This window comes from Vicia villosa, linkage group LG4 (genome assembly GCF_029867415.1).
Source record: "Vicia villosa cultivar HV-30 ecotype Madison, WI linkage group LG4, Vvil1.0, whole genome shotgun sequence".
In the NCBI taxonomy this organism is placed as follows: domain Eukaryota; kingdom Viridiplantae; phylum Streptophyta; class Magnoliopsida; order Fabales; family Fabaceae; genus Vicia; species Vicia villosa.
Window position 1 is genome coordinate 161,141,006 of NC_081183.1, and position 15,210 is coordinate 161,156,215.

Here is a 15,210-nt window from a genome sequence, read left to right on the forward strand (position 1 = left end):
TACTAATAACCATGATACAAACATTTTCTTTCACAATAGCCCTAAGATATATCATAGATCACTAAGAGTACTTATTGAAAGAAATACACAGTACTAGTACTTCATATTCCATTAACCTATAAACACAACTAAACAATTCAACCCAATACTTATTTTGACACATGAAGCCACATGTAGACTCAACTTACATCTTATAGAAGAAATATGTAGAAAACCACAAAAAAGTTACATTACTACTTTACAAGACCTAAATTGAGGATGCCCCATGAAGTATTAGGCCAAGATTTCTCTTTTGCCTTCGTCAACAAAACTCTAGTCCATGAAATCCAACCTTCCCAAGAAACCCTTTTATCCCAAGGACATCCCCACTCAAGCAAAAGAGTCAATCCTCTCTCAGCTTCTCTCTCACCCTCTTCAAATCTCCCCTTTGTCAAATAAACTTGACTCAACACCACATGTGGCTCTCCCACAAAAGGGTTTTTCTCAATACTCTTCACCAACAACTCCTCAATCTTCCCCAACCCTTCTTCACAATTCAATGCTTCCCAATACAAATCCCTTGCAACTATTTGATCCCCAGCATCCAAAACCTTTGAACATTTATTGAAAACCGGCGGCAAAACCAACTCAATATCCTCATCTCTCTCACAATCAACAACATTAACTCTTCCTTCTCCTTCTCCCACTCCAACACTTTTCTTCTTCTCTTCCAAGAAAATCTCTTCCTCCCTCAAAATCAAATTATAAACCGCTCCCATTCTCGAAATCGAATTCAACCATAAACCCGGCTTACCATTCCCAGGCCAAACAGCACCAAAATTGTTCCCTTTAAACTCAAGCCTACCATCAAAATTCTCAAACAACATATCCTGAAAACCAAAAAGCTGGTCACTAAAATCAGCCATAGTCATCATAACAAAAACAGCCACAACCCTCCTCGAAACACTCACATCTTCACCGGTTCTAATATGCTTCACTTTCACCCCATCAACAGGAACAAGACCCTGCAGTTTCTTCCTCCATCTTTCATCCTTATTAAAAATCCCCTTCTCCTTTGCATCCCTCAAAGACAGCTCCGATTTTTCAAGATCATCACAAAGCTCCTTATCAGTGTAATGAAAAAGAAGATCATCATGAATCATAGTCTGTCTAGGAACAACACAGAACAAATGAATCAAACGTTCTGCTTCTACTCCAACGTGTCCGCGGACTATTTCGCGAGAGGTTGAAGGGTCGAAGATGGCGAGGTTAACGTAGGAATTGGAGTATGCTGAGTGGAAGAGGCCACATAGAGAGACTGAGTATGGGGATTTCCAGAGATGGAGGATTCTGAAAATGTCGACAAGGTGTTGGAGGAAAGTGCCGTGTTTGTGCCAACATTCTGATGCACCACGGGAGTGGAGGATGGTTATCAAGGAAGGGAGGTTGGTGTTGATGGAGGAGAGTTCGTTACGGATGAAGGGTTTAGCGGAGGTTAAGAGGGTTTCGAGGTATGCACTTGAATTTGACATGATCGTAGAAAGATGAATAATGTTGGAGGTGAAAAGTGGAATTTAATGTGGTGGTTCCGTGTTGGTGTTGTGTTGTTGGGTGACATAAAGATGATGAGAACGGATCCAAGTAGTAATGAGAAGGCAGTGAAAGATAAAGAGATGACACATCTAGAAGATACTAATAGACAAAGTTATTGAAATTGATGAGATGATGATAATAATAATCTCTCAAACGTGTGGAACAAACATAGCCATGCAAAATACTAATAGTAAATTAGTGAAGGTCTAGATGTCTAATTGACTTGATATTGAATTCATTGGAAAACTTAAAAGAATTATTTTTTACTCAAGTGTAAAATATGATTATTTCATTAAAAAAAAGTTTGGAAATGGATGATTTGTAGTACTTCCTCCGTTTTTTTATTATAAGTCGTTTTAGAAAAATATTTTGTATTTTATTATAAGTCGCTTTACAATTCCAATGAATAATTAATGTTATTTGTCCTATTATAACCTTAAATATTTATTATTTGAATTTTTTTTTTAATAACCAATTTTTTAAAAAAAATTTCAGAAATAACCAACTTTTCAAAATAATTCCCCAAATGTCCATTTTTTGCTAAAAAATACACGTTGTCGCCAGGGGGGGTGGCGACAACAATGGGCTTTAAGAGAACTCGCCACTGGGCCTGGCGCCTATGTACATTTTTTAGGTGTTGTCGCCACCCCCCCTGGCGACAACACCCCCCCTTATTTTTTTTTTTCTTTTTTTTTTTGTAATTTTTTTTCTTTAACATTAATTTCTCTTAAATTTTTTCAGTATTTTTTTTTTAATAACTACAATTTTGTAATAATTTTTTGTAGTAATTTTCAATATTTTTCAATCTTATTTTCATTATTTCCACCTAATTTTTTTCATTATTTCCTCTTAATTTTATTCATTGTTTCCTCATAATTATTTCTTTCAATATTAATGTAATTTTCAATATTAATGTAATTTTTTTCATTATTTCCTCTTAATTTTTTTTCAATATTAATGTAATTTTTTTCATTATTTCCTCTTAATTTTTTTATGGTATTATATTTTAGGTAATTTTTTACTTTCAATATTAATGTTTTCGGTACTATTTTCTCTTAAATCTTTGTAAATTTTGTTGGTTCCAAATATTTTCTCCATGGTAATATTTGGTAATTTCTTTCAATATGTACCATGAACTTTTTTTTATTTAGTAATTTTTTTTTTGTGTTGTAACCCATAAAATTTATAAAAAAAAAAGTTCATTTCATTGAAAAAGTAAATTACATACATCATCGAAACTAATAACTATGTTGTGGAACTAGATCCACGATTGGGACATTTGGTCCTATTATGTCCTACCTCACGACATATACTACACTTCCTCTGCATTTTTTCAGTTACGTCCATCTCGGTTCTAATACGCCTGCTGTTTGGTCGACCGCTTTTATTCCGACGCATTAAATCGTTATGTCAAACTGTTTCCCCCTCGTACACAGGCCAATATGCTTCCATTGCTACCACCGGAAAGTAATTGTCGTATACGTTGAGCAACGTTGATACCTTGTAAATTTCGGATACCAAAGATAATGCATCAAAGTGAGTATGTGAACATGCTGCAAGGACATGGGAGCAAGGCATGCGAAATGCTTGAAATTGGCCACAGTCGCACCAACGATCTGGGATATTGACGCGATACTGTTGTCGTGGAAGTCCCTGATTGTGGTCAATTGTTTCCTTTACACTGAAGGTGTGGCCATGACGGTCGAACTCGGTCACCCGATGAGTGTTACCCTTGGCAGATTCCTGTTGTATATATTTCATGCAAACGTCACTATATACCTGTTGTGTTTGTAACACTGAATTCCACCTCTTACCTCGTGTGGCGAACAAAGTTGCCATCCGAAAATACGTAGCACTAACAATGGCAGTTACAGGTAGGTTTCGTATGCCTTTGAAAACCCCGTTCATTGATTCCACAAGATTTGTAGTCATGTGGCCCCACCTAGCCCCATCGTCGTATGACCTAGTCCATCTTGCTCTATCAATGCTGTCAATCCACCTCCCTGCATCTGGATTTGTCAACGCTATTTCTCGGCGGTAGTATTGAAATCCAGGTTGGTTTAAGGCATACCCCGCGTTCACCAAGTGGTTCTTCAAAAATTTATCCTTGATCTCTCTCATAAAATTCTGTGTTATGTGCCTAATACAGTAGACATGCTTAGACGGAGGGTTGTGCCAACCATTTGCCGGATTGTTGTATGCGCTTTCAATAGAAGCGTGCCTGTCAGAAATCAAACAAAGATTAGGTTGTGGAGCGACTCTAGCTCGGAGATTCTTCAGAAAGAAACCCCAAGCAGCAGCTGTTTCGCCTTCTACCAAAGCAAATGCTATTGGAAAAATGTTGCTATTTCCATCCTGCGCGACCGCCATCAACAAAGTTCCCTTGTATTTCCCATACAGCCACGTTCCATCGATTTGAATAATCGGCTTGCAAAAACCAAAACCGACGATGCATGGTTGAAACGCCCAGAATAGTCTATGGAAGATTCCATTACCTTCGAGAGGGGTTCCGTCCTGGGACTGTGCCGGCAGTGTCTCCAATATACTAACAGTCCCAGGTGAATACAATTGCAGTGCAGCCAGGTAGCGAGGAAGTTGTTGGTACGATTCCTCCCAGTTGCCGTAGACTCTTTCAATTGCTTTCTGTTTCGCCAACCAAGCCTTTCTGTACGAAGGTCTGTATTTGAACACAGAAACACAATGAGAAATAATTGTCTTCACCTTCAGGGATGGGTCAGTTTCGACCAGAGGAATGATGGTATGACATATCATGTCATGACTGAGTTTTCGATGATCTTGCGCCATGTTAGTGGTGACGCAGGTGTGGGCTTGAGATATCGAACGTATCACCCACGCGTTAAACTTCTTTCTGAACGATGCCTTCAGCATGTATCCACATTCCGGGTTTTTGCATGCAATAGTGACTCTCTCTGGATTTGATCGATCGGCTTTAAAATCAACACAATTTGCTAAGTGCCAATTTTTTATAGCCAACAGACAATCATCCTTCGAACGAAACGTGTCACCCTCTTTCAACTCCTCGCTTGACCTCATGTATGGATTGTAGAACATATCGGACGATGGCTCGTCCTCTCCTAAATTAAGCGTTGTGAAATGTGCCGGAGGTGAATATGCATGTGTATCCGGTACTGGATCCGGTACTGGAACTTCTTCGTCACCTTCATCTTCGGATTCACGATTCACCAACTCATCAACAACATCTTCTATATCAGTTTCTTCGTCAATGACATGCTCGGGTTGTTGTTCGTCATCAACAACAGGATCAATAACTTGTGACTGAATATTTTGCGAAGGAGCATTTTGTTCAACCACTACGTACAGTTCCAGATAATCATAACCAAAATACTCATGGGTGAGGAGCATGTTTTGGACCTCTAAGTCAGTTGTTATCTCTGATTGACAAAACATGACTGAGTTGTTAGGTTGAAGAAGGGGTTGTCGGTAAAATATCTGAGACACTGGTTCTCTTATTTTGGATTCGATTTTCCTTTTTAGATAAGAGAAATCTGATTGTCTATTTAGAGCAAAACGTGTTGAGTTTGTGTTTCTAAATAGAAAACCGTTTGTGTCGCAGTGGTATGTCTCACCATTCATATGAACACGAACTTTGAACTGCGAGGTGGATGCCATAATTTTGAAATGTGTTTGTGAAAGAAGAAATGTGAGAATTGTGTTGTGTTGCAAAAGGAAGAAATGTTTGGGAAAGTTGTGATGGTTGTAAAAAATAGTATGTGAAGTAGTTCCTATATATCATGCAAGAAATCTTACACAAGGGTAATGCATGCAAGAAATGAAGCAATAATTCTGCACAAGATAGTAACTTTGACATGACTAATGCATGCCACAAGAGAATCTCGTCCCCACCTCTTACACAAGGGTAATGCATGCAAGAAATTAAGCAATAATTCTGCACAAGATAGTAACTTTGACATGACTAATGCATGCCACAAGAGAATCTCGTTCCCACCTCTTACACAAGGGTAATGCATGCAAGAAATGAAGCAATAATTCTGCACAAGATAGTAACTTTGACATGACTAATGCATGCCACAAGAGAATCTTGTCCCCACCTCTTACACAAGGGTAATGCATGCAAGAAATGAAGCAATAATTCTGCACAAGATAGTAACTTTGACATGACTAATGCATGCCATAAAACATAGGGCTGCATGCATGAAGATAGGGGGAATCGTTGCAGGAATCTATCAGGAATCGCTTCAGGAATCATTACAGGCGCATGCTAGGGTACAGGAACTCGTTTCGGACGCATGCGAAGGACAAAAAACAGATGGGGACCATGTGGGGCCCTAATTTGTATTCTTCAAAATTATTGTTTATGTTTTTCCCTTGTAAATGAAACCCTAATTGTCCCTCTATAAATTAGGGTTTCTCGTGTGCATCAGTACACACACGAAAAAATGAGATCTCGAATAAGGCCAGATAGCACGCACCGGACTACTGAGCCTCCACCACCTGTAAGGCGTTTGGACTATCAACCTCCCATAGTTCGAAGGAACGGATACGTTATTTTCTCTGCCGTCAAACCTCCCATGCAGGTAATGTTTTGGAACATTCAATCCATGGACCAGCTTAAGAGAACCCTTCTCAGGTTTTTGGAGGGAGAGTGGAGTCATGGCGAACAAATCAGATCTATCAAGAGACTTAGAACAAGGGTAGGTTCTTTTCTTGAAAGACAGCGTTGGTGGGAGACAATGGAGGACGACATTCAATGCACTCGAATGATGGAGGACAGAGAAGACATTGTCCTAACCGTTGTAATATCCTAGATGTTGCAGTTTCTTTATCATTTCAGCTACTTCTGTACCGTCCAATTAAATGCTCTGAGCATATATTAATGAAATGTTTTTTTAACATTACAAAGTTTCCAATTGGTATTGAAGTTATTAATAATTAGCAAAATTATGTTCCGCGGTATTTCACCCACTATAAATAAAGGTGTGTGTGTGTGGAGTTGAAGTACCAACTCTTTCTTCATTCTTACTGCAAACACTAAAAATGAACTCAGTTTGGGCTGTCGTTTTTTTTGAGGAAGGTAGTCACATGCGTGTCTGCCTTAACCCCCATTGGAATTTCCAGAGAATTGTTAGAGCCATCAACACTGGGTTTCGTCAACTAGATGGTCCGACCAGAAAAGTTAAACAGATAGATTACCGTTGTCCATACATTACGTTGACGGATAATAATCCAGAAGGCACCTACATGTATTATTGGGACCGTGTGAAAGACGATGTGGACGTGGATCTAATGTTTTGGACACACAGTGGAGAGGTTAACCGAGGCGTTGAAAATCCACTTGTTCTTGCAGTGATACTCGAGTAGTTTAGATTAAGTGTTGTTGTGTTTGTTGCAATGATCGAGCGTGTACTACAAGTTGTTATGTGTTATTTTCTTAGATGTTTTAGTTTCTGTGTTGGTTATTGTCAATGTACCTTTTTAATGAATGAATGAATTAATGTTTTCCATAATATATATATCTGCGCTAGTTTAATATAAAAGTCTCAAAATCTATTATAATTGTATGTTTTAAATGAATTAAAAATTATGATAATGCATGTCACAAATTATGATAATGAATTAAAATCTATTATAATATAAAATTCTCAAAATCTAACATAAACATGACAAGACCAGACTAATGCATGACACAAAAGATTCTCGTCCCCACCTCTTACACAAGGCTAATGCATGCAAGAAATGAAGCAATAATTCTGCACAAGATTCAAATAAGTATATGTGTTAAATGAATTAAAATAAAAATAAAAACATCTAAATAAAAAATAAAAGTATATGATAAATCGGTGCATGCAATGGTTTAACATAATTTAGCATGACAAGAATGCATGCCTCTATAGCAATCTAGTCCCCCCACCACAGACATGACAAGACAAGACACTGCAGGGAATCTCGTCCCCACCACAGACATGACGGGACAAGACACTGCAGGGAATCTCGTCCCCACCACAGACATGACGGGACAAGACACTGCAGGGAATCTCGTCCCCACCACAGACTTGACGGGACAAGACACTGCAGGGAATCTCGTCCCCACCACAGACTTGACGGGACAAGACACTGCAGGGAATCTCGTCCCCACCACAGACTTGACGGGACAAGACACTGCAGGGAATCTCGTAATAACCTATGCATTTTGGCTATAAATATGTTCCCAAACTTGTTCATTTTCTTCATCACCTCTTATACTTTCATCAGAGCAACTTATCATCAGAGCAACTTTGTGTTTCATCATCAACAAACATGTCTCTCCTAACTATGGGTCAAGAGCATCGAGGCACCATTGCAAACATTGCCACTTATGTAAGTTTTAGTAAACACTTAATTTTTTTTACTTAAATTTACTAATTTCAAATACTTATGGGAGGTGTTTTTTTTATAGGATGTCACGAGATTTAGGACCCGTGCTGGTAAGATGATTGCTCCTGACCCTTTGATTGTGGACTACGTTAAACGTGCGGGATTTGGTGAGGTAATGAACTTAACACATACCTCAGTTGATATGAAGTTTATATTAGCATTGTGTGAGCGTTGGAGGCCTGAGACTCATACTTTTCACCTTCCAATGGGTGAATGTACCGTCACTCTAGAGGACGTGTACATGTTGTTGGGTCTCAGAACAAATGGAAAGGCAGTGTATGGAAATGTCCAACAACCAAACGCCCTATGCGTCGAATTGTTGGGTGTGGATTTAATAGAGGGTGAGGGGCAACAAAGGGGTAGGGGCCAAGGTATAAAGCTTGCTGGCCTTCAGGAAGCTTATGTTGGGATTCAATTGGATCAGTTTTCTGACGAAGAAACTATACTGCGGAAAACTAGGATGTATATTATGTTGTTGTTTGGTAGGTTTCTATTTCCCGAAGGCACGGGAAATAGTGTTAATTTTATGTACTTGTGTTTACTTGGGGACATTGATGCAATAAAGACATATAGCTGGGGTTCGGCTGTGTTGGCATACCTATATAGTTCCTTATGCAAATGTGCAAAAAAGGATAGTTGTACATTTAGTGGATGTGCATTCTTGCTACAAGCATGGGCATGGTGGAGGATGCCGATATTGGCCCCTGCAAATCCAAACAGTTACGCCTTCCCTTACGCTTCAAGGTAACGTTTGGATCTTATTTTAATTATTGCTTTTTATTCTATTATTATTTGTAACTATATTGATTTATATCTTTTAATGTGTTTAGGTTCAATGCACTCGGAATGGATTGGTCCAAAACGCCTGATTCCAAAATCATTTTCTACCGCCAGCTATTAGATCGACTAGGACCCCAAGAAGTAATACCTCTAAAAATGTCCATTTTCTAAATATATTTTTAAAAATAACTATCTTTTATATTCTGAAATTAATATTATTTGCTTTGCAGTTTATTTGGCGTCCTTACTTGGAATTGGACCACGTACCCGACCTTGACGAGGCGGCTATTTGGACAGCAAAATCACCCATCATACGGTTCACCACTGTGGAGATGCACCCGAGTGATCGTGTGAAGCTCCAATTCGGCATGCATCAAGGTATCCCTGACCCACCTGAGCCTGACTGTTTGGGACGTTGGCATCTTGCGAAGGTTAGCGAACAGTGGTACGTACAAAATTACAAGTCCTTTGCCATAGAGCAGCGTAAAATATGGGCTCGTCGATCAAAAACGGTTCTAGAATTTCCTGTGGCGCCGGGAGAAATGAAGCCAACTGTTGAGTATGTAAACTGGTACAGGACCGTCACAAATCCTGAAATGATTGTGTCTGCCCCTTTCTATTTAGCTGACCCGCGAGCACAACCTCCATATTTTGGAGGACAACAACAACCACCACCAAATTACCACCAACAACAACAACACCCACCGCCACCAAATTACCAACAACAACAACAACCACCACCAAATTACCAACAACAACATTACCCACAACAACACCAACAACAACAACAACAACAAAGTTACCACCAACAACCAATGCAACCACAAACACCTTTTTACCAACAACATTCCCAACAACTCCACCCGTTTTTTTCATCCCAAACTCAACCACAAAATCAAGATTTCCATGCAGGGAGCTCTTCTAGATCACATTTCCAGGAATTCCATGCGGGGGGCTCTTCAAGATCACCACCAATGACCCCCGACATGGGCATAGAAGAAGAATACCCGCAATACACCACATTCGACCAACACACATCACAGTACCCCAGCCAACAATTTGACTTCAACACACCGCCACAACCATTGTATTTTAACCAAACCGGATCCACCACCAACTTCCAAAACTTCCAGGCCGCACCCACTAGGAGAAATTTTAACCCGCCTAGACACAGCTTCGACAGCGCCGCGGGCACCCGCCTATCCTATGGAGGGAATTCTATAGGTCAAGATGTTGAAGACCCAGGTTTCATTCAGGGACCGTCGACTATGGCACAAGACGAACCAAATAGAGGGGGGCGTCGTCGCGGAAATAGGGGGCATTACCAACTCGTGACCCGTCTACACGAACCATTCGACAACCTCAATGTGGATCGTACCATGGTCCACGTGGCGCGCAATAAGATTTTTATTTGTATCTTCAATGTATTTTGTAATGTTTTTAATTATAATGTATTTGTATCGTTAATGTTTTTTGAAATGTCTTTAATTTTAATGTATTTCTATCGTCAATGTATCGTTATTGTATCTTAATATATAATTATTTTAACGAATGTCCAACTTATATTTTAATGTATTTAATATTTTTTAAAATAATATTATTTTTTTAAAAAAATATTTAAGTTATTAATTAATTATTTTACTTATAATTCATTAACTACTTCCACTACTTCATTGACCAATAAAATATATATTATTAACCATGTTCAGACACTAAATTATAAATAAGTTAATTAACATTTATATTCCAAAATTAATTTTAACAAGATACATAAAAAAAACAATATAAAAAAGTTATTGAAAAATTGTTGTTAAAAAAATTGTTGTTAGAAAAATTGTTGTTAAAAAAAAACTAAAAAAAAAACTAACAAAAAATTATTACAAAATTGTAGTTATTAAAAAAAAAATACTGAAAAAATTTAAGAGAAATTAATGTTAAAGAAAAAAAATTACAAAAAAAAAAAGAAAAAAAAAATAAGGGGGGGTGTTGTCGCCGGGGGGGTGGCGACAACACCTAAAAAATGTACATAGGCGCCAGGCCCAGTGGCGAGTTCTCTTAAAGCCCATTGTTGTCGCCACCCCCCCTGGCGACAACGTGTATTTTTTAGCAAAAAATGGACATTTGGGGAATTATTTTGAAAAGTTGGTTATTTCTGAAATTTTTTTTAAAAAATTAGTTATTCAAAAAAAAAATTCTTATTATTCTCTCTCATTTCAATTATATAAATTTATCTTCCACATGTCATTAATGAAGGATAATTTTGTAAAAACCTTCCTAATTTCTCATTTTCATACAACAATTATTATTTTTCTTAATCTTTGTGAAAAGTCTAAAACGACTTATAATAAAAAACGGAGAGAGTACTACTTAAGATAGAGATTGACTGTGCAAGAGCATGATTCATTATCCTAATAATATTTTAGTTTTAATTGGGATTATCTAATGTACGATTTATGACTTATTATTAAGTCATTAGTTTATTGAGTTTTGAAGTTTATTACTCCATTATTTTAAATCTCTACGAGTTCATGAATAAATTATTTTAGTGGTTTATTTTTAAAAAATGTCTACTAGGTGTTTTAAAATTTAGATTTTATTTAATATTTATTATTATGAATATAAATATAATCTTATGAATTATTTTAATTTGTTAATTTCTACTAAGTTACTTTATGCAAGAGTTCTATAAATTGTAATTTGCTCTCGTGAAATAAAGAAATTTTGATTTAATAAAAAATAGTTTTTCTAGTAGGTTGTAGGGATGTCAATTTGCATCTGTTAATGGAGATTCCTGTGGGGATTATCTGTTAGGAGCACAAAAATTGAAGTTTTTTTTCCCGCGGGGACAGAGATGGAGGGAAAAATTCCCTCCGATGATATTTTGGGACGGGGATTGGGAAAGTACCCTCCGCCCTGTGGATTCCCCGACTCCGACCATACTATTTAACTTTTACATTTTGTATATTATATAATTATAAAAGTTTAGATACAAAATATTAATGTATTAGAAAATGAAGAGTCATAGTGTAACATTTTATTTTTATGCGTTATTGTATAATGTATTGTCTTATTACCCAAATACTTAACTCTAGAAAGTGCTCACAATACATAAAATGTACACACCGTCTCCTCATTTTCTTTTCTCAATTATCTTTGTCTCCTCCATTCATCATATTCTCTGTTCTCTTCATCATCACAACAACCACTCTCTTTGTTTATTGGACCTATGGTGATTACTCGTCAAATACATGGTAATAATATCCCTCCGCGGCGGAGATTCGGGATGGGGGTGGAAAATAAATTGGGGGATGGAGCGGGGAAGCATCCTCCGAGCATTCTCTGTCTCGTTGACATCCCTAGAAATAATTACTACTGCATTTAATATTTTATTTTATTTTATTTACCACCTGAAATTTGTTTGTTATATATAGGCATAATTATACCCAGGGTCCTTTAAGTTATTTTATTGTAACAAGTTGGTCCTTGATGTTTTTTTCGCTACAAGTTGGTCCTTTATGTTAACTAACGTCTGCACAGTTAACCTTTTTCATAAACTTCGTTCTAAAAAAATCGAAGTGACACTAATGGTGTTGATGTATCACTTAACATACGTTAGAGACCATCATTGAATCCTATAATAAAATTTTCAGAATTTTTTAGAGCATAAAAATATTTTTAAACTAATTAAAGTGCACACAAAAGAAATAAATTAAATAAAAATAATAAAACAGAAAATAAAATTCTCAGAAAATTACACAAAGTGTAAAATGAGAAGAAATGTTTTTAGGAATTTTTTCATAATTTTTGGACCAACAATGAGTTTAATATGAATTTTAAAAGTTAAAAACGAAATAAAACAAAATTAATAAAACAGAAAAAAGGTCAACGATGCATACATTAGTTAACATAAAGGACTAACTTATAGCAAAAAAAATATAAAGGACCAACTTGTTACAATAAAATAACTTAAAGGACCCTGAGTATAATTTTGCCTTAATTATAACATACAAGCTTAACTTCAATTACATTTTTCAATGGTTGCAGTTTCTTTCTGAAGTGAATTTTTTCAGGTTTTGTTTTTCCAGTTTGCAAGCAACACACATAGGATATGTGGCAATAGTTTATGTGTTAATAAATACTTTTGCATAAACATTTTTTATAAGCACTTTTGCATAAACTTCTTCTAAATATGAATCCACTTTTTTTAATTGTAGGCTTGTAGCGGGTTTTCTTTTTAACTTCTCCTAGTTGGTGATATTAGATTTTCTATACAGATATTCAATGCATTTTCTTAATTGTTGGGTCTAATTATCGTTAATTCATCTAAATAATTGATTATAATTGTACACTTTTAAATGTAATATAAATTAATTATCTATATATTTTTGGTATCACAGTTGTCATATTTTACCATATTGGTGTACAAGTAATTGAAATATGGTAGCATTATTTTTAAACTTAATTTTCAAAATAATAATAATAAATCAGATTTTTTTAATTAAAAAGTTTTTTTTTATGTTTTAAAAAACAATTAGTAAAATAGTTTAAAATGATTTCTAACTTAAATTTGGTTAACTGAATTGTTTAAAATATATGATTTAGTTCATGAACCATTTAAATGGTTCAAGTTTTTTGTGGTTCAATGCAATTCAGATTAAGAATATGGTTCAATTAACCATATTTTTGCACACCCCTAGTCCAAAGCACTTGGACTTCTTACGTCTTCTTCTTCAAGCTTCTGACAACTTTATTGATCTTGATGTTGCAAAGAGAAGAACGTCTTAGTCTTGATTCTTCTGAGAACTTCCTAGACAACAACCCTTGTTATTCATACTTAATGATCATCTTATAATAGACAACATGGTGCAAAATCCATTTGCAGACAATTGTTCTTGTTATTATTATACTGGTTGATGGTTTGGTTATATTCTGATAGAAACAGCACCACCAACAACAAAGTATATGATCTTCTTCTTTTATAGCCAAAGAGAATATAGTCCTTGAAAAATAACCTTTGAGGAACAGCTGACTATAAAAAAAGTCGTTACACAATGATTTTTTTAGCAGTAGTGCCACGTCTGTCCTTTTCACAAATCAAGCTAATGAGGAGGTAGTGGAATAAAGCTTTTTATGTACCATGTACTTATCATTGCTAACGGTAACATTTGACTTCTCAGCTTCAGAGGCTTCTGATGTTTAATGGTCGAAGCATGAGTAGATTTGTTATACTTGAGTCTTCACATGATTAAGTCTTTAGTCTTCAGAACCTGTTCGATTGGAACCTTGTCTTCGAGACTTCAACATTTTTCTTTGAAATCTTATTCTTCAGAACTTTAAGCCTTTAGAGTCTTCAGAACTTCGTCTTCAGATTCTTTAGCACTTGGTCTTCAGAACTATTTGTCTTCAGAAACTTGAGTCTTCAGAGCTTCAAGTCTTTAGAGTTTTCAGAACCACGTCTTCAGATTCTTCAGCACTTGGTCTTCATAATGGTTTCTTCAGACTTCGTATCAGAGTAATGGCTTCAGATGTTTTTGAAGCTTTGCTACTATTCATCAGAACTTGTGTAGCGCAGAAATATAACTTGGTAGCTTCTGATGTTTTGGCCATGCCTTTTCATCAAAATCACTTCTCAGAAAAGAATCCAAGAGATCATTGCAACAAAAATATCAGATATCGTTGGATCTTTTCGATTGTGATCAGATGCAGAAACATACTCGCTTCTTTAATGAGATTGCGACTTTAAGTTACACATAGTAACTTTGCATAGGATCTTCAGCGCACATCTTGAAGGTGTTTGTTTGATCTGATAACTTTGATAGACTTAGTCTTACACATAAACAAACATCAGAAACAAAATAGTTCTTTCACAAATACTCCATTGTTATCATCAAAACTCAGAGATATATTGCAGAACCAAATCTTGTTCTTACATATGCCACCTTAGTTTGACTGGATGTTAAACTAAAAAGCACGCTAAGTCCACAAAATTTGATGAACATGTCAAAGTTGATCCATTGTCGAAGGTTTGCTTTATGTAAACCTTTCCGAGATTTTGGACATGTTTTGATGAGAGAGTGATCCTAATCTTATGGATATGTTCTTGAGACTCGTCCATACCAAAGCCTAACACATTAGTTAAACCTTCTTGGTTGATATGACTAGTGTATCGAAGACTAAGTATCTTCATGCTCAGTTATTTTCAAACGTTGTTTATCACCATTCTCCGTTGAACCCATTAGCTAGATTTTTTAGGCTAACAGATGCCTCCTTAAAATGTCACTTTTAATCATACGTTGAAGATGAAAGAAAGCATTTTAAGTAACTACTTGACACTCTTTAAGATATACTACACACGTCATTGTCACCTTGACCAATTCTCACCAAACCGTCACGTCAAGGACATGCGTGTAGATTTTCATCATTACTCGGATTTCATAGCACATT

At 36.2% G+C, this 15,210-nt stretch overlaps 1 protein-coding gene across 1 annotated transcript; it reads right to left on the minus strand.

Moving 5' to 3' along the window:
* Positions 1-94: 94 nt before the first annotated feature.
* On the minus strand, positions 95-1,632 carry LOC131595744 (uncharacterized). Its single transcript, XM_058868204.1, has one exon. The coding sequence runs from the start codon at positions 1,509-1,511 to the stop codon at positions 234-236; it is 1,278 nt and encodes a 425-aa protein (XP_058724187.1). The 5' UTR covers positions 1,512-1,632; the 3' UTR covers positions 95-233.
* Positions 1,633-15,210: the final 13,578 nt, after the last annotated feature.

Coding starts and splice junctions, on each gene's coding strand:
- LOC131595744 (XM_058868204.1), bottom strand. CDS start 1,511: ATGTCAAATTCAAGTGCATACCTCGAAACCCTCTTAACCTCCGCTAAA.